Genomic DNA, 25,589 nt, shown 5'->3' on the forward strand with positions numbered 1-25,589 from the left:
TTTGTTGAAGGGTTATCCTTTCTTCATTGAATTGCTTTTGCACCTTTGTGAAAAATCGGGCATTTTGTGTAGATCTGTTTCTGGGTTCTATATTCTGTCCCATTGATCTGTGTGTCTAGCCCTCCATCCATACCATACAATCTTGAATACAATAGCGATATACTAAATCTTGAAATTAAGTAAACTCATACCTCCAACTTTATTCTTCTTTTTCAAAAGATTTTTGCTATTCTAGTTTCTTTGACTTTCCATATGAGTTTTGGAATAATCTTGTCTGTATCTACAAAAACCTTTCATGGAGTTTTGATAGGAATTACATTAAACCTATGGCAATTGAGGAGAATTGCTATCTTTACTATGTTGATGCTTCCAATCCATGAATATGGTATGTATGGCCATTTAGTTAGGTCTTCTTTGATGTATTTCATCACCGTTATATAGTTTTCATCAAATAAGTCCTGTATGATTTGTTAGATTTACACATAAGGGTCCCATTTTTTTTTGAGCAATTGTAAATTATATAGTCATGCATCACTTAGTGATGAGGATATGTTCTGAGAAATGCATCATTAGGCAATTTTGTCATTGTGCGAACATCGTAGAGTGTACTTACACAAACCTAGATGGTATAGCCTACTATACGCCTATGCTATATAGTACTGATCTTACAGGACCGCCATCAAATATGTGGTCCATCATTGACCAGAACATCCTGTGGCACATAAGATAGTTTAAATTTCATTGTGTTTGTTGCTAGTATATAGAAATACAATTGATTTTTGGATTTTTAAAAATAGATTCCTTGGGATTTTCTATGTAGACAATGATACCATCTGCAATTGAGGACAATTTTATTTCTTCCTTTCTGATCTGTATGCTTCTCTTTCCTTTCCGGTCTTTTTTTGCCAGCACTTTTGCCAGAACTTCCAGTGCTTTGTTGAATAAGAGTAGTGATAGCCTTGCATTGTTCCTGACCTTAGGGGAAAAAGTGTTTAGCTTTTCACCTTTAAATATAGTGTAATTGTGGGTTTTTGTAGGTGTTCTTTATCAATTTGAAGAAGTTCTCGTCTATTAAAAATTTTCTGAGAGTCTTTGTCATGAGTGGGTGTTGAATTTTATCAAATACTTTTAAATCAGTTGATATGATCATGTGATTTTTCTTCTTTAGAATATTAATATTGTGGAATATAGTGATTGAGATTCAAATATATAACCAAACTTCCATCCCTGGAATAAACTCCACTTGGTTATGATGTATAGTTGTTTTTATATATTGCTGGATTCAATTTGCTAAATTTTCTTTGACAGTTTTTGCATCTCTAAGTTCATGAGAGATGTTGGTCTATGGTTTCCTGTTTTGGACTTTGTTTTTGTTTGTGTTGGTATCTGGGTAGTACAAGCTTCATAAAATAAATAGGGAAATGTACCTTCTTGGGGCCAGCCTGGTGGCGTAGTGGTTAAGTTCGTGTGCTCCACCTCCACAGCCTGGGGTTTGCAGGTTTAGATCCTGGGTGTGGACCTATGCACTGCTCATCAAGTCATGCTGTGGCAGCATCCCATGTACAAAATAGGAGAATTGGCACAGATGTTAGCTCAGGGCCAATTTTATGCAGCAAAAAGAGGAAGATTGGCAAAAGATTGGCAACAGACCAATCTTCCTCACCACAAAAAGAGAGGAAAAAATTGTTCATTCGTCTTCATTTTTCTAGAAGAGATTATGTAGAACTCGTGTTAATTCTTTAAGTATTTAATCATTTAGACATGTTAAACATTAAACATTTGATAGGATTATCCAGTGAAGCAATGTGGGCTAGGAGATTTCCTTTTTGGGTTTTTAATTTGCCATCTCAATTTTCTTAATAGTTCTAAGGCCATCCAAATCATGTATTTCATATTGGGTGAGTTGTGGTAGTTTCTGTTTTTCAAGGTATTTGTTCATTCAGTCTAAGTTGTCAAATATACCTTTGTAGATTTGTTCATAGTATTTGCTTATCCTTTCAATGTCTGCTCTTATCATTTCCTTCTCCTTGTTGGGTTTATTTTGCTGTTCTTTTTGTAGGTTCTTGGGGTAATAACTGAAATAATTGATTTGAAACTTTTCTTCTTCTCTAATATACAGTTAGTGCTATAAATTTTCCTCTTGGCACTGTTTTAGCTGTGTCTCACAAATCTTAATATGTAGTATTTTTATTTTTATTCAGTTCAATGTTTATTTCCTTTGAGATTTTCTCTCTGACCCATGGTGGTTTTACTTTTTGTTTGTCTGTTTTTAATAAGTGTATTGTTAGTTTCTAAGTGTTTGGAAGTTTTCCTTTTATCTTTTTTTTGTTGTTGTTGATTTCTAGTTTGATTCTCTTGTGGTTAGGGAATACACTCTGATAATTTCAATTCTTTAAAATTTGTTGAGGCTTGTTTTATCATCCACAATATGGCTTATCATGGTATATGTCCTGTGGGCACTTGAAAAGAATGTGCATTCTGCTGTTGCTAGATAAAGTGTTATATAAATGTCTGTTACATCCTTTGTTTGAAGGTGTTTTTCCACATCTTCCTGATTTTCTAATTCTATCAATTGTTGAGACAAGGATGAAGTCTCCAACTATAATTCTGAATTTGTTTTTTTCTCCTCTCAGTTCTGTCAGTTTTTTGCTTCATGCATTCTGTAGCTCTTGTTTGATGCATATACCTTTAGGATTGCTCAGTCTTCTTGGTAGTTTGACCCTTTTATCATTACATAATGTTTCTCTCTGTGTTGACTTTCTTTGGTCTAAAGTGGTATCTGATATTAATAGAGTAGTCCAGCTTTCTTTTGGTTAATATTTGCATGATATATCTTTTTTTCACCCTTTTGCTTTCAACCTACCTATAGTATTATATTTGAAGTGAGTTTCTTATAGATAGAATAGTTTGGTTATGTTTTTAAATCTACTTTGCTGACATCTGTCTTTTAATTGATGTATTTGGACCATTTACATGTAATGTAATTTTTGACATTTTAGAGCTTGTCTATCATTTTGTTATTTTTTTCTTTTCTGTTTATTGTCTTATTAGTTTTTTTCTTTTCCTGCCTTCCTGTGGGCTATTTGAACCCTTTTTAGCATTCTATTTTGATTATCCTTAATGTTTTTAAGTGTGTCTCTTTTTATAGCCCTTGATTGCTCTAGGTATTACGTTATATATACATAACTTATCACAGTCTACTATTGTTGTCATTTTACCAGTTCAAGTGAGTGAATTGTTGAAACCTTACCTCCCTTTACATCCCTGTTTATAACACCATTGTCTTAAATATTTCCTCTTTGTACACTTAGAACATCAGACAGTGTCATACTTTTTGTTTTGACCTTCAAACCTAATTTAGAAAACTCAAGGAGAGTAGCAAAATATATTGTATTTATCCATACTTTTGCTCTTTCCGTTATTTTTTCTCTTATTTCAAAATTCCTACTTTTCTAATTTCTTTTCTATTTGGAGAACTTCTTTAGCCATCCTTTTAGGGTAGGTCTTCTGTCAACAAAATTTTTTAATTTTCCTTCATCTGAGAATGTCTTGATTTCCTTTTCATTCCTGAAGAATATTTTCACTGGATAGAATTCTGGGTTGACAGTTCTTTTTTTCTAGCAGTTGAAAAGTGTTGTACTTACTTTCAGGTCTTGATAGTTTCTGGTGAAAAATCCACTGTCATTTTAATTATTTTTTCCTTTAGATAAGGTGTCATTTTTCTCACTGCTTTCAAGATTTTTTCTTTAGTTTTTCAAACATTTGATGATAATGTGTTTTGTTGTGGATTTTTAAAACTTTATTCTGTTTTGGGTTTGCTTACCTTCTTGAATCTATGTTTATGTCTTTTCCTAAATTTGGGAAGTTTTCAGTCATTTTTTTCTTCAAATACGTTTTTAATCCTGCCCTCTTTCTCTTTTCCCTCAGAAATACAGTTTGTCACAAATGTTAGATTTTTTTGTTATAGTCTCACAGGTCTCTGAGGCCCTTTTTTTGTCCCAGTCACTTTTTCAGATTTGATCATTTCTAATGTTTTAGCTTCATATTGACTGATTCTTTCCTCTGTCCCCCCCCTCCATTGTGCTATTGAGGCTATCCTTTAAGTCTTTTATATTCCACTGATTGTAATTTATGATTCTAAAATTTATATTTTACTTGTCTATCTTCTATTACTTGGTTGAGACTTCATACTTTTTCATTTGTTTCACATGTGTCCTTGAATATTTTTTATAACGAATGTTTTAAATCTTTGTCAGATAATTCTAACATCTCTGTCATCTCAGTATTGGTATCTATTGATTGTCTTTTTTATCCTGGTTGAGATTTTTCTGGTTCTTGTTATGATGAGTGATTTTCAATTAAAATCTGGACATTTTGGATAGTATGTTATAAGGCTCAGAATCTTATTTAAACTTTATGTTTTACATGATTTGGTTTGACCCTGCTTTGGCAGGGGAAGAGGGGGGACACTTTGTTACTTCCAGGACTGGCTAGAAGTCGAGGGTCTTCACTCTTCTTCCATTGACGCTTGATTTGTGGGGGAGGATGGCTTCTTATTGCTGTTGGGTGGGGCAGGAGTTGTGCCTTCCCATGGGGTCTCCACATATGGGGAGGAAAGGGAGGAAAGGGGTAGAGCTCATTTTAGCCCAATGGGTTGAAAATTTTGTCTCTCTACTCAGTGTTCTCTGACATCACCCTGGCATGAGGAGGAGATGTTGGGCTATCCCATTATAGCCTGGAGAGGGTGGAAGTCTAGCCTCCCTAGTGGTCATTTCTGGATTGGGTGGTGGTGTGACCATAGTTTTTTTTCCTGTGGTGTTTTGTTGGAGTAGAACAGTTATTATCTAAAAGTTTTCTGTCTTACCAGTCTATCTCTTTCCTGGTTCTTTAGCTAGAGAGAGCAGGCTTTTGTTGGATTTATTTTGTCTGCATGTGTTGGCATTTACCCATTGTTGGCTTCTTCAGCCCCAGTTGTGGGATATATGAGGCATAAAGAAAACCCATGGAACTCACCTCCATGCTGAGGTCTTTCCTGAGGTTACTAGCTGGTCTGCCTTCTTCTGCTTGTGTTTCAGAGACTCCCTCTTTGTTTTATGGTGACATCCAAGGTCTATTGTTATACTTACATATGTCTGCCCCATCTTCCCAGAATAGGAAGTGTTACCCTTTACTGTTTATAGACAGCAGGTGAGACATTGATTTGCCTTTATAATTGAGAACATTTAACAATGAGAGCTGGGTTGAGTTGGCATGAGATGTTTGCTATCAGCATGGTTTTAAAGGAGATAATATTTACTAAGAAAACTGGTCATGCACATTTGTTCAGTTCTTTTCTTTCCAGCCCCTCTAAGGGATCCTGAACCAGGAAGTCACTAATGGAAGGGCCAAGAGGGTAAGGAGCTGAGAAATGAATAACCTGCCCCACCATCTGGCCTGCTGCAGTGCAGAAAGTCACGTGATGCCACCATGTTCATTCTTCTTCTCTGTGTTTACTTGAGGTGCCAAATGCTGTATTTAAGCCAAGAACTGATTTTGAAAATATTTTTCTACTTCGGTTTTGTCAAACGTGTTCCTTGGCTTATTATGTTAGGGCTTGTTCTGCTAAAGCTTAGCAGAGCCTTCTGTTTCGTCAAGCTGATTTGGCTTGCACGGTTCAAACATTAGACCCTCGTTTTGGAACAGAAATCTTCTCTGGAGATAGCACAAAGTATGTTTTAATTTCCAGGCAGGTAATACCTATCAAATGAGAGATGGAGCTTTTATTCTTTAATTGTTGTTCTTTCGTATATGGGACTACTTTTTTAGCTATTCTTTGCTCAAGCTTGTTTGACTTCATTTTCTTTTTCCAGAATCTTTCCAATTATGGGGGAAAAAGCAAATGTTAAACTAGCCTCCTTTTAACAAGAAAAAGAAAGGAAAGTATAACTGCTTTATTTTCATAATTTCATTTTACTTGAACTTTTAAGATACCAGTGTCATTTCAGTATATATAAATAAAGTCTACATATCAAGGTTATAGATAGGGTAGATGGCTGGGTAAGCCAGTGTGAAAATACTTTTGGAAAATGTTGGTACCTGGATGAAGAAGGGGTTTTCTGCTAGGCTTAACTATTTTTTGTTTGCCCGTGGGAAATTTTTGAAGCCTTTTCTCACTCATTCTCTGAGAGTCTTTTGGAGAGAGGACACGACTGTCGTAGCTCCTGTATCTTTGACCAGTGGCGGAATAATATGTCATTAAAGGAAACTGATTGTTCCTCTGAGCACTGCAAGGCTCGATCAGGATCTGGGAGTGGCTGAAAGCATCACCTGGTGTTGGTGCTTGAAGAAACCTTTTGAGGCAGCATATGGTTCAGTGTTAGCTTGAGTGTAGAACATCAACAGAATAATTACCCGATTCACAGCAGTCGCATCTGAGTTGTGTTTAATTTCAAGGAGGCTTCTATTCTTTCATCTTCTCTAGCTCTCCCTAAATGTTTTGGTGCTTTCTTCATCTTTAGCAGTCAGCCTGTGCCACTTGTAAGACATCAGTATTATTGTTTCAGCGTGGGAAAGCCCTGCATTTGTCCTCTCAGCCCGCCCTTTCTCACCTTGCTCTTTGTTGTCCATTACAGCCAGGCGGGAACCGTGGTCCCTCAGCCCCTATCCCACCCTTTACATTTGATGTGTGTTCTTCAAACTAAATACAAGTAACTTATGACTTTTTTCAGGAATTGGTGTGAAAGAGAAAAGTGTGGCTGAGCTGCAGCGAGAGACATCAAAGTACAGGTCACCTGGAGTCCCCTGATCCTTTGAGATGAATTTTCGACTCAGCTAATTTGAGTTTTCTTCCCTAGTTAGGGCAGGCAGAAACCCAGTTTAAATTCCCAGGGCTGTGACTCTGAGAAGGTGTTAGAATTTTTCTTAGCTCCCTTTCCCCCTGATGTTCTTCAGTCCCATCAATCCCACCCTACCCCTGGTTCAGTCTTGTATTTCTCATTTGAAGCTCAGGGTGCTTCATCTTAGGAGATCCTATACGATGCTCTCTAAACAGAAGGGTCTGCGTAGATGTTTTTACAATTAGTGAGTCCACTGAAAATTCAGGATCAGAGAAGTAGGCTAGGCTTAGAACCCTGGCTACATACTGGAATCACTTGGTGAGATAAAAAAAAAAAAAAAAAAAAAAGAAAAACCAAATGCCTAGTCCCTCCCTATAGATTCTTACTTAATTGGTCTGAGGTGGGTGCCTAGGCACTGGTGTTATTTTAGGTGCTTCCCAGGTGATTCAACATTCAGCAAGGTTCAGACCTATCCCTTTGAAGTAATGTCCAGTTACCATTTAAATTCTGAGGAAGCCTGGCTGGTTCCCTGTTGCTAGACATTCTAAGACCCATGGAGAGAGCAGCTCTCTGCTTTTGCTCTTAGAGCCATGCAGGGGAAGCCCAGTGAACTGAATTCCTTCAGGTTCTCACTGGAACTTTCAATCACCATCGCCTAATTTTCTTTCTTTCTTTTTTTTTTTTAAAGGCTTATTATAAAGCAAGAATTCTCAGTGGTGATTAGGCATCTCCCTAGGATGTAGGCTGGTCTCAAAAGGCATCACAAAATTTATTTAAGGTCACTTGAATTTCTAAAGATAAATCTCTCTCTCATAAGGACTGGTCTGAAATCAAGCAATGAGAAAGAAGGCATCACCGGTTCCCGAAGGCCGAGGTGTTGACATGTTTCAGTTTGTTCCTCTGACAAATGTTGGAACCACTTCTATGTTTTGGTGACTCTGGAGTGTCAAGGACTTGCTTGCCTAATAGTGGCCATCAGTACTTGGGTTTATTGGCTCATTTGGCATCTTTGTTGCAGTTGTAAAATGTTGTTTTAGAAGTGGGGTAACCACGTCCTGTATATAAGCAATGTATTTAGAGGAGAAACTAAGAGAATTCAGCTGCTACAACCACTACTGTGAGTAAACACTCAAACAACTTGGCACGGTTTGAGCTCCTTAGCATTGCTTCCACAAAGTGGGGCCAAGCAAGGCAGAACAGGTTTAAATGTAGCAGGGGCCTGTTAGAATTACCGCTGAACTGATTAGCCAGGAGGGCGCTTTGTCACTCTTTCTGAGAGGCATAGCTGAATTAATTTTGGAAGAGGACACCCGAGGGGGAAGGCGTTGTTGGAATGGAAAGGTGAGACCAAGATAAGAATCAGATTTTTAGCATGGGAGAGACCTCTGGGATTGTGAATCCAACCTATTCGTTTACAGATATGTGAACTAAGCCAATTTATTAGAGATTCCAGCAGCATTCATTAAGCACCTATTAGAATGCTCCATGCTGAGTTGGAGCTGGAGGAGGTAGATGATGTATTAGTCAGGATTCTCCAGAGAAACAGAACCAATACGATGTATGTATATTGAAAGAGATTCATTAAAAGAAACGGGCTTATACAATTATGGAGGCTGACAAGTTCCAAGATCTGCAGGTGGCAATCTAGAGACCCAGGAATGCTGATGGTATACTTCTTGTCGGGAGTCTGAGGGCCTGGAAAACCAGGAGAGCTGATGGTGTAAATTCTAGTCTGAAGGCTGGCAGGCTTGAGACTCAGAAAGAGCCAATGGTTCAGTTTGAGTCCAAAGACAGGGAAAAGCCCATGTCCCACTTTGAAGGCTCAGGTAGGGGGAATTCCCTCTTACTCGTGGGAGGGTCAGTCATTATGGCCTATCCAGGCCTTCAACTGATTGGGCAAGGCCCACCCACACTGGGAAGGGCGATCTGCTTTACTCACTGAATCAGTTTAAATGTTAAACTCATCCAAAAACATTCTCAGAGAAAGATGCAGAATAATATTTGGCCAAATATCTTGGCACTCTGTAGCCCAGTCAAGTTGACACATAAAATTAACCATCACAAATGGCTTTCCTAGCCACAAATATGACACACATTTAGGTCTCAAATCCAGGTCTCCTGACTCTTTCCCAGAATTCTTCTTTCTACTTCATATGCTGTTTTCTGACTTGTCTGTAACAAATGTATAATAGAGAAAAATATAACCCTAAAAATTGATAAATTAAACTTCATCAACAGTCAGAACTCCCACTCATCAAAAGACATCATCAAGAAAGTGAGTAGACAAGCCACAGACTGGGAGAAGATATTTGCAAAATATATTTCTGACAAAGGACTGGTATCCAGGATGTAAAAGGAGCTCTTACAAGTCAATATTAAGAAGACAATCTAGAAAAATTGGCAAACAATTTGAACGGAAACTTCACAAATGAATAGGCATTCCATTAGCACATGACAAGATTCTTAACATCATTAGTCATCAGGGTGATCCAAATTAAAATAATGAATAAACAATATAATACATATGAAGAACATAGAAATAAATGGTGACATAAAAAATGAATGCCAGATTCCCTGACATCTGGTGCTGGGCTAAATGGCAGAGGGCAGTTGTTTGAAACTCTGCTCTGTCGTTACAGTTCACACAAACCTGGAAATCCTGTCTCTTTGCACACTTTCCGCTCTACAGTGAACTACGAATGAACAGAAGTGGGTGTGTGAGAGCAGTCTGGTGATAACACACAGGGTTTAATTACTTTGCAGACTAGCGATATGGAAAGGCTGGGTTGTTTAACTTGTTTGTTTATAAATCTAGTTGCAATCAGGAATCTTCAAAAAAATTTCTCTCCTTGAGCACAAACAGAATTCCATGAAAGGTGTTTTTGAAATATGTTACTTTCAGGTGACATGCTGAGGGGGAGGGTAGCTAACATTTATTGAGCATTGTGTTGTGTGTTCTCTTTTATTGCTCATGACAGCCCTTTTGGGTAGGTACTATCATTATCCCCATTTTCCTGATGTGAAAATCATCATCTGAGACCCAGAGTGAATAAGGGACTTGCCCAGGAACACAGAAGTAGCAGATGGCAAATCAGGATGGGAGCATAGGTCTATCTGGTTCTGATTTAGCCACTGCTTGTATTATTTTAATTAGTACTATCATCCTTCATCCATTCATTTAGTCACTGAGTGTATGTCAACTCCTCCTCTAAGCTGAGAGAGTCTCAGCTCTCATAGGAAACTCATGGTGAGGGGGTGGTGGGCAATAGATAATAAACAAGAAAAAGGAAAATAAATTATTTAAAAGAATGGTAACGGCTGTGAACACAATAAACCAGAGCAATGGGATAGACACCAATGGAGGGGGCTTCTATAGAGAGACTTGTCCGAGAGGCCTCTGCAAGCCAGTGTGAAGATTAGCTCAAACCTCTGCTCTCGGCTCCAAGCTCTGTACCTTCTGGTCAGCAACCCCATTCTAGAAGACAAGTATGTTTATGTAACCACATGCATAGCAAATATAATCTTAGCAGTCTGGAATCATCCCCACTATGGGCCTTTTTGTACTGTTCTTTTCTAATATGCTCTTGAAAAAAAAAAAAAGAACAGAACATTCAACAGTTAAGTAATAACTGTCCCTGACTGCTATTCATTTACTATCCCTTTGGGTGGGACTGCTCAGTAGGGTTGTCACAATGACTGGGGAGCACTTCAGGTGTTTATTTGGAGCTGCCACGAACAGGGATTCTGATGTCCAGAGAGTAAACCCACAACAGCAAAGAACTGTCCTGCGCAAGATGCCAGTGGTGTTCCTGTTGAGAAACACTTGGTGAATCATGCCATGTGCTTAAGCTTGTGTATGTTGAAGGCTTGCGTGTTGAGGAGATGAGATTAGGTCAACTTTTGTCCTAAAATTTCATTTAGGGATTTCATTTAGGTCTTTCCCATTCTACGACAAAGGCCAGGCCTTTGACCTGATATAGTTTATTGAGTTCTGTGCCTTCCCTCCTGTTCTCTGGATATGTGAAATGGAAAGACAGAAAATTGTTTATTGAGTTTGTTTTTCTTTCCTTGTATATAAAATTTAAAAAGCTGTAGCCCTTTGGCTTGCCACTCTGTTGTCTAGTCAAGAAAAAGATGGCTATTAAGAGCAATGTTAATGTGCAACTGGAGACTCCGTCCAAGGGGAAGCCAGGCTGGCAGATGTGCTGGTTTTTTTACATAAATCACCTTCCATTGTCAAGGTAGGCATATGGCCAGTGACTGTCCTAATTATTGAATGGCTTTTATAGCCCCATTATTTATAATCACTTTTGAATAGCAGCTAAAAGACTACAGTGAGATGGAATGAAAACAGTAGAGTGTGAAAATGATAATCGCTTATGGAATTATGGAGATTAGAAATATCTGATGATCAGCCGATGAAGTAAGAACTCTCTCTCCCAAGGATTTTTTAACCAGGTATCCTGTGGAGCGCAGTCTCTGAAAATGAGGGCTGTGGTCAAGCCAGAGAGATGAATTGCTGTAAGAATTCTTATGTTAGTAACTTTGCAACATATAAAATGGCCCAAGAACCCTGCACATAGTCACATTCACATAGTAGGTGCACTATATAATTTTTTTTAATAAGTATACTCTATTTTGGAATATTTTAGATGCAAAAAAGTTGCAAAGATAGTACAGAGAGTTCCTGAATCTCCTTCTCCTAATTTTCCCTAATGCTAACATCTTGCGTAACCATGGCACATTTGTCCAAAATAAGACGTTAAAGTTGGTACATGACTATTAACTCCAGTCTTAACTCACATTTCCCAGTTGTTTGTGGTTTTTTTCTACTAGCATCCTGGATCCAGTGCAGGACACTGTGATGTGTTTAGTTGACATATCTTCTTAGACAACTCTAGTCTTTACCAGGTTCTTAATCTTTCCTTGTTTTTCCATGACCTTGATAATTTTGAAGACTATCAGTGTATAGTTTTAACAAAATGGAGTTTCACTCTTCACTGCTGAGTAAACACCTTATTTGGAGTCACAAAAGTGGAGAGGGGAAAGCGAAGAACTTCGGAATTAGAACATCTGAGTTCTAATCCTGCATCTGATCACTTCCACACTGGGTGTCTCACTTTCTTCATCAGTTTTAAAGTGGGAATAAAACGACCTTTGTCACTGGGTTTTATAAGGATTGAGTGAAATATAATTTTCATAAAAGCAATGTATGATAAAGCATCAAATTGTTAATCAACAGAAAATTTGTATTTATAATGTATGAATTTTTCTATCCTACATATTTGTTTAAACTGGAGATTGACACCAGTAACAGATTTTATTCCAGGAGTCATTTGACAAATTTCTCTGATGCTCTCCAGGTTTTTAAAGATTTTATTTTTTCCTTTTTCTCCCCAAAGCCCCCCGGTACATAGTTGTACATTCTTCGTTGTGGGTCCTTCTAGTTGTGGCATGTGGGACGCTGCCTCAGCGTGGTTTGACAAGCAGTGCCATGTCCGCGCCCAGGATTCGAACCAACGAAACACTGGGCCGCCTGCAGCGGAGCGCGCGAACTTAACCACTCGGCCACGGGGCCAGCCCCTCTCCAGGTTTTTAAATGTGTGAAATTATCTAGTATTTTTAAGCTATTGAGAACTTTTGTGAAAGCCCCATCAGTGCAAACCCATGGCTCACCTTCCCACTCCTTTTCTAAGGGAATGGTTTACACACACAGATGTGCAAACAGGCACACCCCTGGCAATCTTAGGAGGATGTAGCATGTTTTTGAGAGAGACATAATGCCCTAGAACAGGGGGTGGCAAACTACAGCTTGTGGGCCAAATCTAGCCCACTGTCTGCTTTTGTAATAAAGTTTTATTAGAACACAGCCATGCACAGTTATTTACATATTGTCTATGGCTGACTTCCTGCTAAAAAAGCAGAGTTGAGTAGTGGGAACATAGACCTTACAATCTGCAAAGACTAAAATATTTACTATCTGAACTTACAGAAAAATTTTGCCTTCCTCTGCTCCAGAATCTTGCTCATGCTTGAGATGTTTTGCTGTCCATTTTCTCCTGTCTGGGACTGTTACCACACAAAGGGCACGATCTCCTTGCCACAAGACAAAAGCCAATTGTCAAGAGGCAAGATGGTGGCAGAGAAAGGGCATTTTATTAAGCCATAAGCTAGCACATCGGAAGATGGGGGGACTAATGTCCTAAAGAACAATCTTAACGGGGGCACAGAATCTTGAAGCAGTTATATAGGCCATTAGGTTATAGGGGAGGGAGTTAGGAATGTGGACTTTCTGGTGTCACAGACTGGGAGTGGCCACACCAGATAGACTCTCTGTCTGGGGGTCATCACATTCCTAAGGAACTCAAAAGAACAAAATTATCATCTTGTTGCACCTGGGGGGTACATACATAAGCAGAGGTCATAAAATCTACAGAGCAATTAGATCTCTTGGAGGGTATATATCCAGCTGAGTTAGTCGTCAGAGGTCATTCAAAGTTACAATATGGTTTCTTTTCTACAATATGGCTTCCCTTATGTCAACCTTGTGTTGAGCTGGTATCAAGACCAGATACTGTGATTCTATCTTTTGTTTCTAGTTTTGAAAGATATTTAAAGAGGGCCTCTGTGCCAAGAATAGACTCATAAAGGTGCTCTGCTGATGAGAAATTGTCTCATCTTTTCCAGACCCATCAAATGATGTGGCTATCACTGGTGCTCTCTGTTCTCATCATCCAGCAGAAATTGGAGTGATGTGCTCTACTGTAACCCTGTTTGTATGAGATTTCCCAGTACAGATCAGAGCGCCTGGAACTCTGGCCCCAGCCTACTGTTGTGGGAATGATATCAGACCACACTAGAATACAGTTTGTGACCCAGATTGTCCATTCCTGTCTGAGAATAAATTGGGGTGAGGTTGGGAGGGTAGAGTAACAGCTGTGTTAATTACTATGGATATTCCAGGCTGTGGAATGCCAATAGGATCTCAGTTTGCATTTGCATAAAAGCACTTAAAACATCTTAAAACTTATCAGCAGTGTCCTGAGACCCAAGAGTACAGGTGCTGGTTCCTGGGAAGGAACACTGCTTATACTCACTGGCTGAGTGTTCCCGAGAAACCAGTGCCGTTCAGATGTCACCTCATTTTCTATGCATGTTGGGCATCTAAGAGGATATTGGGACAGCTTTATAATGTGGTAGTTTAGATGGGATGTGAGTCTTTGGTTTTATATTGAGGTTACATAGATGTTTTCTGGTGGCATGGTGAATGTAACTGCTTTAGAAAAATGATTTTATTTTATTCTTCTATTTTGAAAAATTTCAAACCCAGACTGCTATTGAAAGAACAGCATAATATATACTCCTGTCACCAAGATTGACCAGCTAGAAATATCTTGACATACCCATTTCATCTCTCTATATTTATACATATTTCCATTTTGCCATGTTTCCTGGGTGATGGGGCAATCTGTGAGCCTTGGTTTATTCTTTTGTAACATTGGACTGAAAATAGAACCAACCTCATTGGATTGGAGTGAGGATTGTAAAGTTATTACCCAGCACTGTGCCTAGCCTGTAGAAAGTGCTCAAGAAATGTTCGCTGTCATCACTCAAGTCCAGCAGGTCACCTGAGCAGAGTTCTGTTAGATCCCAAAGCAGTGTCTTTTTAAGAATTTAATGTCTTCTAGGGACTGGCCCCGTGGTGTAGTGGTTAAATTCAGTGCACTCTGCTTTGGTGGCCTGGGTTCATGGGTTCGGATCATGGGCGTGGACCTACACCACTCATCAGCCATGCTGTGGCAGCCATCCACATACAAAATAGAGGAAGATTGGTACAGATGTTAGCTCAGGGCACATCTTCCTCAGCAGAAAATAAAAAAAGAATTTAGTGTCTTCTTGAAGGGTACGCACACGTCTTCAGATTACACTCAAGGTTCTGAGTGTAGAGACATCTGACTTCAGCTTTTGGTGATTTCATGTAGTTGGTTGGTTGCGCTGTACATAAACTCATATCAGCTATGTTACTTTGCCAACAGGCCACATTATCTTTCTGTTTTCTCTATATAAATCTTTATTTATTTATTTTTTTTTACAGATTTACTATCCTAGTCTATCTAGAATAAATATAAGAAGCACAAAAAGCTGGAAATAATGAAAAAATAGAGATGATGGAATTTAAACCTTGCTTTTCTTTCCGTGTTTAATTCCTGTTTCTTCTCACTGTGGGATTGAAATTTGTTAGAAATAGTTTCACCGGGAGGAAAAGAAAGAGAAGGCAGGCGGGAAATAATAATAAAGTGGTGTCCTGAAGTGCTAGCAAACTGTTTCGTGCTTGTCCAGGTGGGGAGTTAAATGTAAACAGTAGTTTCTAGAGGTTCATCAGCATACATAAATCTGCACCGCAGCCTCTATTTGACAGCGCAGACTCACCACACGTTTTTCTTTTTCTTTTTTTTTAAGTTCTGCAGAAACATGACTGAAAGAACAACTGTCTTTGTCCCAGTAGGCGATGGATTCAATCTCTGCATGTCTGATGAAGTACTACCTGCCTGGAGTCGTTTGTGCTGTGCCTGTTTATTATAAGGTGTTATTATTAGCGCAGTCATGGATTGGCAGCACTTAAGGTTTTTGAGAGATGGGAACATATATGAGAAATAAGGAAATAGGCTCATTCTCCGAGCCTAGCTCCCCACATTTTGTTAGGGGACTTTGCTGTGGCTCAGACCCCTGGTTCATAAACTCCAGCATGTCTTAGAATCACCTGCAAGGCTTGTTATACCATGGATTGTTGAACCTCACCCTCAGAGTTTCTAATTCAGCAACTGTTGGGTGGAGCAATAATTTGCACATCAACAAGCTTCTGGGTGATGCAGCTTAGGCTAACGTGGAGACAATGAATACCCTCCATCTTTCCCCAAAGAATTGCATAAGGAGAATTGCTCACCTGGGGATGATGGGCCAACATCCAGGGCAGGAGTTAGCATGCTAAGGCCTGTGGGCCAACTCCACTGCCTCTTTCTATAAATAAAATTTCACTGGAAAAGAACCTTGTTTGCATGCTACAAAGGCAGAGTTGAATAGTTGGACAGAGTCCAGATGGGCTCCCAAACCTGGAAAATGTGTACTATCTGGCCCAAGGCCCTTACAGAAAAATTTGCTGACCCCTGATCTTAGACCAGTGCTTGGGAGAAGGTGGCTTGGAAGTAATTCTATAAGGAACTGGCACACTGAGTATTCACAATTTGTGTGGGTTTTTTTTAGAAGCAAGGGGTTGTTTAGTTTGTCTTTATTTTTTTACTTAAATACATATGATAATGGAATTCATTCATTGTTTCTCAACTGGCCATTCTCCAAATTAATTTTCTCACTGGAACCAACATTTTCTCAAAATGAAAAGAAACATAGTTTTATCATCCATGTTGCTTCTCTAATACAGTGTCCCATCGATTTGAATTATTGGTGGAAAATTTTAAAAATCACAAAATTAAAAGGGGAAAAATCATTCTCATTTTGATACTGTAATTGTCAGGTTAGTGATACTGTATTTCTTCCAGACTTCGGTAGAAACTGGTATAACTTATCTCGAAAGCAGTTTGTCAATATGTATCATGAATCTTTAAAATATAATGTTTATTACTCATTACAATTCCTCTTCTAGGAAATTTCAGCAAAAATTCGTATTCAAGGTTTTTCATTATAGCATTGTTTATAGTAATTTTTATAAAAAGGGAAGACATTTAAATGTCTATTAACATGAAACTGATACTATTATGACAAATTAACACCGCTACTCTGGAGCCATTTAAAATCAAGCTGGATAAAGGGAAGCTGATACAATTTTTTGGAGGGAATTTGTATCAAGAGGCTTAAACATTTTTATGTGCTTCTTGTTCCAATATTTCCACTTCAAGGATCTCGAGAAAATAATCAGAAATAGAGATAGATTTTGTACAAGGAAGATAATCACAGTGGAAACAATTCATGAGCTTAATAATTGCTAATGGTTAAATAGTTTGTGATGGAATGATAAGGTAAAATACTATGTAGCTATTAAAACTATATTTTTGACTCCTCCCTTGCATTTAGCATCTTCCTCCATCACGTCAGCAAACGTTCCAGCTTTAAATTATCTCCTTTCAGTCCCCTCCTGCCTCCTTTCCCAGCCATTTCCTTCTTCCAGGCCACTTCAGGTCATGTGTAGTCAGCTCCATTGGCTTCATCCTTTCACCTGCCTCTACTCTTGACAATACACAGCTGCAAAGCTAATCTCAAAATTTAGACCAGGCCTTTCCACCTCCCTGACTAAAATCCCTTCAGTAGTTCTCACTGAGCAGAGGATAAAATGCAAACTGCTTATCCTGGCCTGCAACGCACAAAATTATCTGGCCTCGTCTTCTCTTTTTAACCTCAGTCTGTGCCACGCTTGCCTGAGCTTCCTGCTGTTTCTCTACCAGGCCAACCTCTTGTCTACTTCCGAAACTTTTGCACGTGCTGTTCCCTCTGCCTACAGTGATCTTTCCCCCACACTTGCAGGGCTAACCAGCTTCTCGTCTTCCTTTCAGTTTTCATCTTAACAATTACCTCTGCCTGGAGGCCAGCGACATCCATCCTTCCTAAAACAAGTGTGTCAGTCCCTGTGCAGGAACTCTGTGTTGTCGTGTTGTATCTTCAGTGCCCACAGAGTATCTGACTGAGGGCCTTAATAAATATTTGTTGAGTGAGTGAATGACTGTCCTCAAGTCTCTAAGTGTGTTCTAAGTGTATATGTGAGTGTGTGCATACACAGGATGTCCAGTACCAAAATGTTGGTGATAACAAATGAAGTTACAGGTTAACTTTCTTTGTTGTACTTTTGTGAATTTTCAAATCTTGTAGTTAATCTATATTACTTTTTTATTGTGGTAAAATATACATAAAACAAAATTTACCATTTTAACCGTTTTTAAGTGTACAGTTCTCTGGCTTTAAGTAGATTCACATTGTTGTGCAACCATCACCACCATCCATCTCCAAAACTTTTTCCTCTTTCTCAACTGAAACTCTGTACCCATTAAACACTAACTCCTCAATAATTAACTTTTTTTCCAGTAAGAAAAATGTTAGAAAACATGTATTAGAAAGAAACAAATAACAAACGTTTTGCAGACAAAGCTCATTTCACTGTATTTCGGATTCTAAGTGTAAGCCACTATAAAACTAATTAATTTGTATTTCAATTTATAATTTTGTGTGAAAAAAACTCTCCTTTATAAATCTAAACAGCTGAAAGGGTACATTCTTTTACTTTAATAGCATACTGCACTGAAGTACAAACCATTGTGTTGCCTTCATAAATATATCATTCCTGCAACTATAATCATTCCTTGAAGAAATTCTGTGCTAAAGCAGAATCACCTGGAAGTGTGATTATTTTAATATCTTTTTGCAAGTTTTCCTAGGCACTGAAAATTTGATATGTATTAAAGTTTAAATTCTAATTGTGATGAAACACTATTATTTGCCTTCTAGAGGTGGATGTTCTGGAACTCGTATGACACAGAGTTGTGTTTTGGCTTCTTGGTCAGAAATGGATGACTTCAGAGGACTCAAAAATGTTCTCTCTGGAAACCTAGTTTCTTGACCATGAAGATTATTTCTCCTGACTAGCATTCTCCCTTAGGATCTAAATCCTGGGAGGTGGAGATCAGACCGAGCAGACTCCTCTAATAGTCCATCACTTGGAAAATGATGCTTCTGGTTGAGCTGGCAGAAAACTATCTAGCGTGGGAGAGGAAAAGTTGGAGAAACGACACAATTCCATTATGTTTGGGGATCATTTCATGTTTAAGTAATGACATTCAAAATTTACAACATGAATAATTGATAAATGAATCATATCCAGAATATATAAAGAAAATCTCATCAAGAATAACAAGACAGTTTGTTCAGAAAATGCACCAAGAATATAAACTGGCAGGTTACGGAAGAGAAAACATAAAAGACAAAAAAAAAGAGAGATTCCTCGATTCCACTAGTAATCAATAATTGTAAATGAGTATAACACCAAGATACCATTTTATCTTTATTAGGAAGATATTTAAAAGATAGATTGTGCAGAAAAGAGTTGATGACTATTAGTTTGAAGGCCTGCTTACCAAGTTGGCTCTTGGCCGGAATCTTGCAACTTGCATTTCAGGAAGGTTCTTTCCATTCCCAGAAACGATAAGAGTGGCTGACTAAGCCTTAACTGTTCGTGCAAAAGATGTGGTTTATACTTTCCTTCTGAGAGTGTGGAGTTTTGTTTCATGCCTATGTGACGAGCTCATAATAAAACTTTGGGCCTGGAGTGTCTAATGAGCTTCCCTTGTGGACAACATTTCACACGTGTTGTCACAACTTGTTGCACGGGGAATTAAGTGTGTGACTCCACTGGGAGAGGACTCTTGGAAACTTCTACCGGTTTGCTTGCCCCATTTGTTGCCCCATTAGCCTTTTCTCTTTGCTGATTTTGCCTTGTACCCTTTTGTGGTAATAAATCATAGCTATAAGTACAACTATATACAGAGGCCTGTGAATCTTCCTAGTGAGGCATCAAATCTGGGAGTGGTCTCAGGGACCCCGATACCCTAATAATAGCAAGTGTGGGGAAACAGGACCTCCAAAACTGGTGTTGGAAATGTAAGTTGGCACCACCATTTTGGAGAATTTAGCAATGTTGATGTAAGTTGAAGATATCTATGTCCATTTCCAGGTTGAGATAGTCTAGAAGAAAAGAAAATCCACATAATTGTTTAAAAAAGAAAAAGGCATGACAGTGACATTTACTGCAGCATGGTTGTATTGTCAAAAACATTGGAAATAGCCTAATTTATTATGAAGAGGAAATAAATTTCAGTATATTTTTTAAATGGAATATTATACAACTTTTAAAATAATTAACAAAAATTACATTGATTGACATGGTTAAATTTCTGTAAACCACGGTAAATGAAAAAAAGTAGAGATGTGTTGTTTAAAAGACACAGAATTCCAGATATATAGATATGGAAATGAAAAATAATGACAAGTCTAGGACATTCTAAGCTCCATTTTTCCCATTTAAATTATAAAATTGTCTTAAAATAAGCTCTGAATCCTTTTCTTGGAAAAAAGTTCCATGTATTCCTGACCCATGTTCTCTTTTCCATTTGCAAAACAAATCTCAAATTTCAAAAAAAGTGAAGATGCTGTGACACACTCTCTCTTGCAACTTATTATTTCATTGGCTCACTGCCCTTGACAATTAGGAGAAGATTTATAGACATGTCCCCTGAATAATTGCCAATTAATTTGAGATTAGATGCCAAAAAGTATAGTATTCTTAATGTAATACGAAGGTTGAGGCTTTTCGCTTACAAATGTCACGGAACACAGAGTAAATGTTAACCGGCAGCATTGTTAACCCTGCCCTTTTGCACATCCACAGTTGAGAGCGGTTTTAGTTTGATGATCATAAACTTTAGCTAGCTTGGCTAGTTTTAATGTAAAGCTCAAGTGTAAACCAAGAGTGTCTATGTCTTAAGAATGCCTTCCAATCCATAGTTTATCTTGATCCATGCTGCTTGTGATCCATAAGGATGTGTGAACCTATGTTATATATAGAATAAAGAGATACCTGAATCTTCCTTGAAATTTTGCTTTTGACTCGAGTAGTACCTTCGGATCCCATAGACATCTTTGCTGCTCATAGCTTAAATGATAACTGTCATTGTTTCCTCTTTTTAATGTCTTGAACTGTGGTCTCCTAAGGAGAATATAGATAAAACCCTAGATTCTAGGCAATGGAGATTTTGCTGATAAACATTGTTAGCCTTTTGGTCAAATTCCATGGTGCTTATGCCTAGAGGTACAGCTGGTGGGTGTGACTACTAATATCAGTGATTTACCAGTTGGTTTCATTTTCTGAACTTCAACTCTGGCACAGTGCCTGGAATATATTAAGTACACCCAAAATGTTTGTTAACCAGTTTACATATGTCCAGACCATGTTAGCACAAGTAGAATTTTATTCGCTTCCAGAAACTCTGGAAATATCCAGTAATCCAAATTTCCCTAGGTCTGTATTTTGTTTCTGACTATTTGTGAGACAATAGAATGGTTTTGTGTCTATGTGCATTTTTAAAACGAGTAACAGTCCATCATTGGACTAACCTCAGTTCTTTCCCCACTCACCTCAAACAACTGTCCCCTCTAAATTCTAATGTGATAATTTCCATCTTTCATTGAGTGCCTTTTCTTTGCCGAGCACTGTCCAAATCTCATTTAATCCTCACAACAATCTTGTGATGGAGCTACTGTTATTTCAGTGCTCTATTTTTGCAGGTGAGAAAAGTAAGGTTGAGAGATTGAGCAAAGTGCTTGGGCTCACCTGCTAATAACAGTGGAGCCAGGATTTAAACCCAGGCCTGTATGTCTTAACTACCAGGATTTATTCTGTTCTTCTTTCAGTTCAACTCTAATGGAATTTGAAAACTAAGCATTCAGAACAGTGCCTACCACATAGTCATTCAATAATTATGTATATTTCAAACTTTTGAAATAGATTTCATTACAGTATAATTTACATACCATAAAATGCACCCATTTACCTATAGAATTCCGAAAGTTTTGACAAGTGTATAACCCTGTGTTACCACTATCATAATCAAGATATGCTCTGTTGGTATCTCCTTCAAAAAGTTCCCTTATGCTCTCCCTTTTAAAAACTTTCTATTTTAAAATCATTGTAGGGACGCAGGAAGTTGTAAAAAAGAGTACAGAGGTCCCATGTACCCTTCACCCAGTTTCCCCTAGTGGTAACATCTTGCATAACTATTGTACAATTGCAAAGCTGGGAAATTGACATTGGTACACTCCATAGATCTTAATTCCCTTGTGCCCATTTGCAGTCATTCTCTATCTACCCTCAGTCCCAGGTAACCACTGAACTGCTTTCTGTCACTATAGATTAATTTAGGCTGACCTAAAACTTTTTATATAAATGGAATCATACAGTATGTTCTCTTTTATGTCTAGCTTCTTTTGCCTAGCATTATGTGTTTATGATTCATCAGTATTACTGTATGTTTTAGTTTGTTCCTTTTAATTGTTGTGTAGCATCCTATTGTTTGAATATAATACAGTTTGTTTATTCATTCACCTGTTGATAGACATTTGGGTTCTTTCCAATTTTGGGCTACTATATAATGAATAAAGTTGCTGTGAAGATTCATCTACGTGTTTTTGCATGTGTGTGTGGACTTGTTTTCATTTCTCTTTTGTAAATAAGAATAGAATTGTTGGGTCATTTGGTTAGTGAAGGTTTAACTTTATAAGATACTGCCAAATTGTTTTCCCAAGAGGATGAACTACTTTATATCCCCACCTTGTTGTTGTTAGTGCTGTTGAGTAGATTCTGACTCCTAGCGACCCTGTGTCCAGCAGAGTGGAACCTGCCTGGTCTGTTTGCACCATCCCCTCGCCTTCTGATGCTGTATCAGACAGTGCTCCACTGCTTCTCATAGGGTTTTCATGGCCAGTGGGAAGTGGGTAGCCGGGTCCTTCTTCCTAGTCTGTCTGAGTCTGGAAGCTCTGCTAAAACTTGTCCACCATGGGTGCCCCCGCTTGTATTTGCATCACAGCAACACGCAGCTGCCACAGTATAACTGACAGATGGTTGGTGTTGTTCCTTGACCAGGGAGCAAACCTGGGCTGTGGTGGTGAGAGCTCCGAATCTTAACCACTAGACCACCAGCACTGGTGTATGCACTAGCAGTGTATAAAAGTTCCTGTTGCTCCACAATCTTGCTAACACTTGATATGGTCAGTCTTTTTAATTTTTGCCATTCTAGTAGGTACATAGTGGGATCTTATTGTGGTTTTAGTTTACCTTCCTCTGATAATTAATGACATTGAATATCTTTTCATGTGCTTAATGGCCAGTCGTATATATTCTTTTGTGAACTCTCTCTTCAAACCTTGTGTCCGTTTTAGGGAGGAGTGAGTGTAGTGTGTAGGTGTTTGTCTTCTTTATTCAATAAATATTTGATGAATAATTGAATGTTTATTGAATCACCTAAGATTGACTTGAATATGGGTATTTTCCTTTTGGCCACTTGAAACTGCGGGTATAATACAACTAGAATAAAATAGTTCAAATCAGATTTCGTTAGTCTATTCTAAAATGATCAACTGTAGCAGGAAATCTTGTTTTGAACATAATATTAGAATAAGATTCAGTAGTTTCCTGCCCTAGGTAGGGCATTTCGTCATCTTAACCATTCCTGTCATCTTCATGATTTACTCTTTTTGACCATCGGGAAGTTATCATCTGAAGACATGAATTTTGTGGCTCACATGGATATGGCATTTCAGCGTTGTTTCTCTAAGGCTAGAAATGCTCTTACCTAATTTTTATCTTGTCTAAAAATGGAAGGACAATCTTAGCCTTGTTATTTTTAGCTGTCACTGAAGCATCTTTCTCCATTAAGAATGAATGTTAGCTAGGTTGATCTACAAGCCTTCTGCTGATCCTATAGACTATAATTTGTGTTTGTAATCTAAACAAACATTTACTTACCGTCTCCTTTCTATGACACATTTTTGTAACAGTATAATTTTTTTTAGCTTTTGTTTTGTTAAGTGTAGAGAATTACGAAGACAGAAACACATAGACTCACCCAGGTAATTATTACTTAAACAACAACAATAATAAAAAAGGCAATGTATCTACTGTTTGTAAATCAACGCTGGATAGTAAGACATGTATCTTTATCTGTCTCTGTAATGAAGAATGACATCTCCTCCTTTATTTCCCGAGCTCAAGTCCTTTTCCCTAAAGGAAACTTGTTAAAGCTTTCTTCCTTCCATAATGATTCTTTCCATTAATACATGGTCTCTCCTTTTCTTTATTCCTTTTTACACAAAAGGGATCAGACAGTATCCACTATTCCATATATTTTCCCACGTTATCAACACATGAAGATCTAGCTTTCACAGAATAGTTATTAGATGGGTAAACTATGCTTTACTTAGTTGATCCTTGGTAATTGTTTCCAAGTTTTTTGTTTTCATTTTTATTTATTTGCTGTTGCAAAAATACTGCAATAAACAGGACTGAGATTTTGGCAGACTTTTGCAAGTATATGCATAGGGTAAATTTCTACCAATTGGATCCCTGGGCAAAGAACATTTTATAATTCATCAGCTATTGCTAGATTGTCCTCTTTAAGGTTTTAGTCATTTCCTCTCTTGCTAATAGAATCTGCAAGTGTATATGGCACATATTTTAAATGTAATGGCCTAGTTTAAATTCTTTGTTATTTTAGCCTTCTAGTATTATATGAAATGGGACCCCCAAATTAATGCTATTTCAATACCATTTTATCTTTATTACATTCTTACTTGCTTTTTCCCCTGCGGAGGGAAACCTAAAATAAGTCCTCCTAGTGACTGAAGTGGCTGACTAGAATGGCTTCATGTGGCTTTCCTGCACACAGATCTCAGGCTGCTCCGTCTTAAGGAAGCCCTGACGTTGATATGTTCTGTCTGTTTTATGTATTTCCTGCAGGAGGAAAGCTGAACAAGGACCTGCGACATTTTCTCAATCAGCGGTTCCAGAAAGGGTCTCCTGATCATGAGCTCCAGCAGACCATAAGGGACAACCTTTACCGCCATGCTGTGCCTTGTAAGTAGCCAGTTTGGGCATCTTACTGCTGGCTGGGTGGGAGAAAAGTTGAGGGAATAAAGAAGAGCTCAACAACTGGTTCTGGAACACTTGGTGGCTTGCTCACTTAGAGACTCTGTAAGTCTAGGGAATCATAATCGACAGTGGGACAATCAGCATAGCACAAGGTGAATTACTTGGCTTTTGAGTTCCAGCTCTGCCACTTCTTAGTTTATAATGCCAGGCAAATTATTTGTCCTCTGTAAGGTCTGTTTTCCAATCAGTGAAAAGGACATCTCAGTCATACTAACATTATAGGACTGTTATGAGGAGTAAATGGGATCAAGTACATAAATTCATTTTGTACAGTATTGGCATGGTGTAAGCCTCCATAAATGTTAACCCATTGCTATTAATGGAGTTGCCAGGCCAGGGGCCTTCAGACTGACCTCTGTGGAGGTCAGTGGGTCCCTAACAGTCGCTCAGCAAAGGGAATGTCTCAGTGGACTCTCTTCCTCCTCCTCCTTCTCCATTCAGCCAACTTTATCAGACTCATAAACCAGGATTTCATGTGTAATTTTGTCTGAACAGATTAAAAAATCCATAGCCCTAGGGCTGGCCCAGTGGCGTAGTGGTTAAGTTTGCATGCGCCACTTCAGTGGCCTGGGGTTTGCAGGTTCAGATCTCGGGTGTGGACCTACACTCCACTCATCAAGCCACGCTGTGGCAGCATCTCACATACAAAATAAAGGAAGATTGGCACAGGTGTTAGCTCAGTGACATCTTCCTCAAGCAAAGAGAGGAAGATTGGCAACAGATGTTAGCTCAGGGCCAATCTCCCTCACATACACACACACAAAAAAACCCAACGCCCCAGAACTATTAGATCAGACCAAATCTGAGAAAGCAAGACATAGAACAGACGGACTACGGAAGCAAGGTTTTTGTGTTAAGGGAAAGAAGGAAGTCAGTCAGTCCGCGGGGTACATAAATTGGCAGCTCAGTTGTAGAGAAGTGATACTATGCTTTACCAAACTACATTCCTATACAGCTAAATCATAAGGTAGGAATCCTGGGAAGACATACAATTGTTTAATTTCATTCAAAATAAG

At 38.4% G+C, this 25,589-nt stretch overlaps 1 protein-coding gene across 9 annotated transcripts in view; it reads left to right on the forward strand.

Annotated features, from left to right (window-relative positions):
- The window catches only part of MAGI1 (membrane associated guanylate kinase, WW and PDZ domain containing 1), a 598,134-nt gene that overhangs the window by 334,385 nt on the left and 238,160 nt on the right, over positions 1-25,589 (forward strand). For all 9 annotated transcript variants that reach the window (XM_046662236.1, XM_046662246.1, XM_046662260.1 and 6 more), the window contains exon 2: positions 24,382-24,498. In XM_046662236.1, the coding sequence (XP_046518192.1) occupies positions 24,382-24,498 (117 nt within the window). The remainder of the gene's footprint in view (positions 1-24,381; positions 24,499-25,589) is intronic.

The sequence above is a fragment of the Equus quagga genome, chromosome 1 (genome assembly GCF_021613505.1).
Source record: "Equus quagga isolate Etosha38 chromosome 1, UCLA_HA_Equagga_1.0, whole genome shotgun sequence".
Lineage (NCBI taxonomy): Eukaryota > Metazoa > Chordata > Mammalia > Perissodactyla > Equidae > Equus > Equus quagga.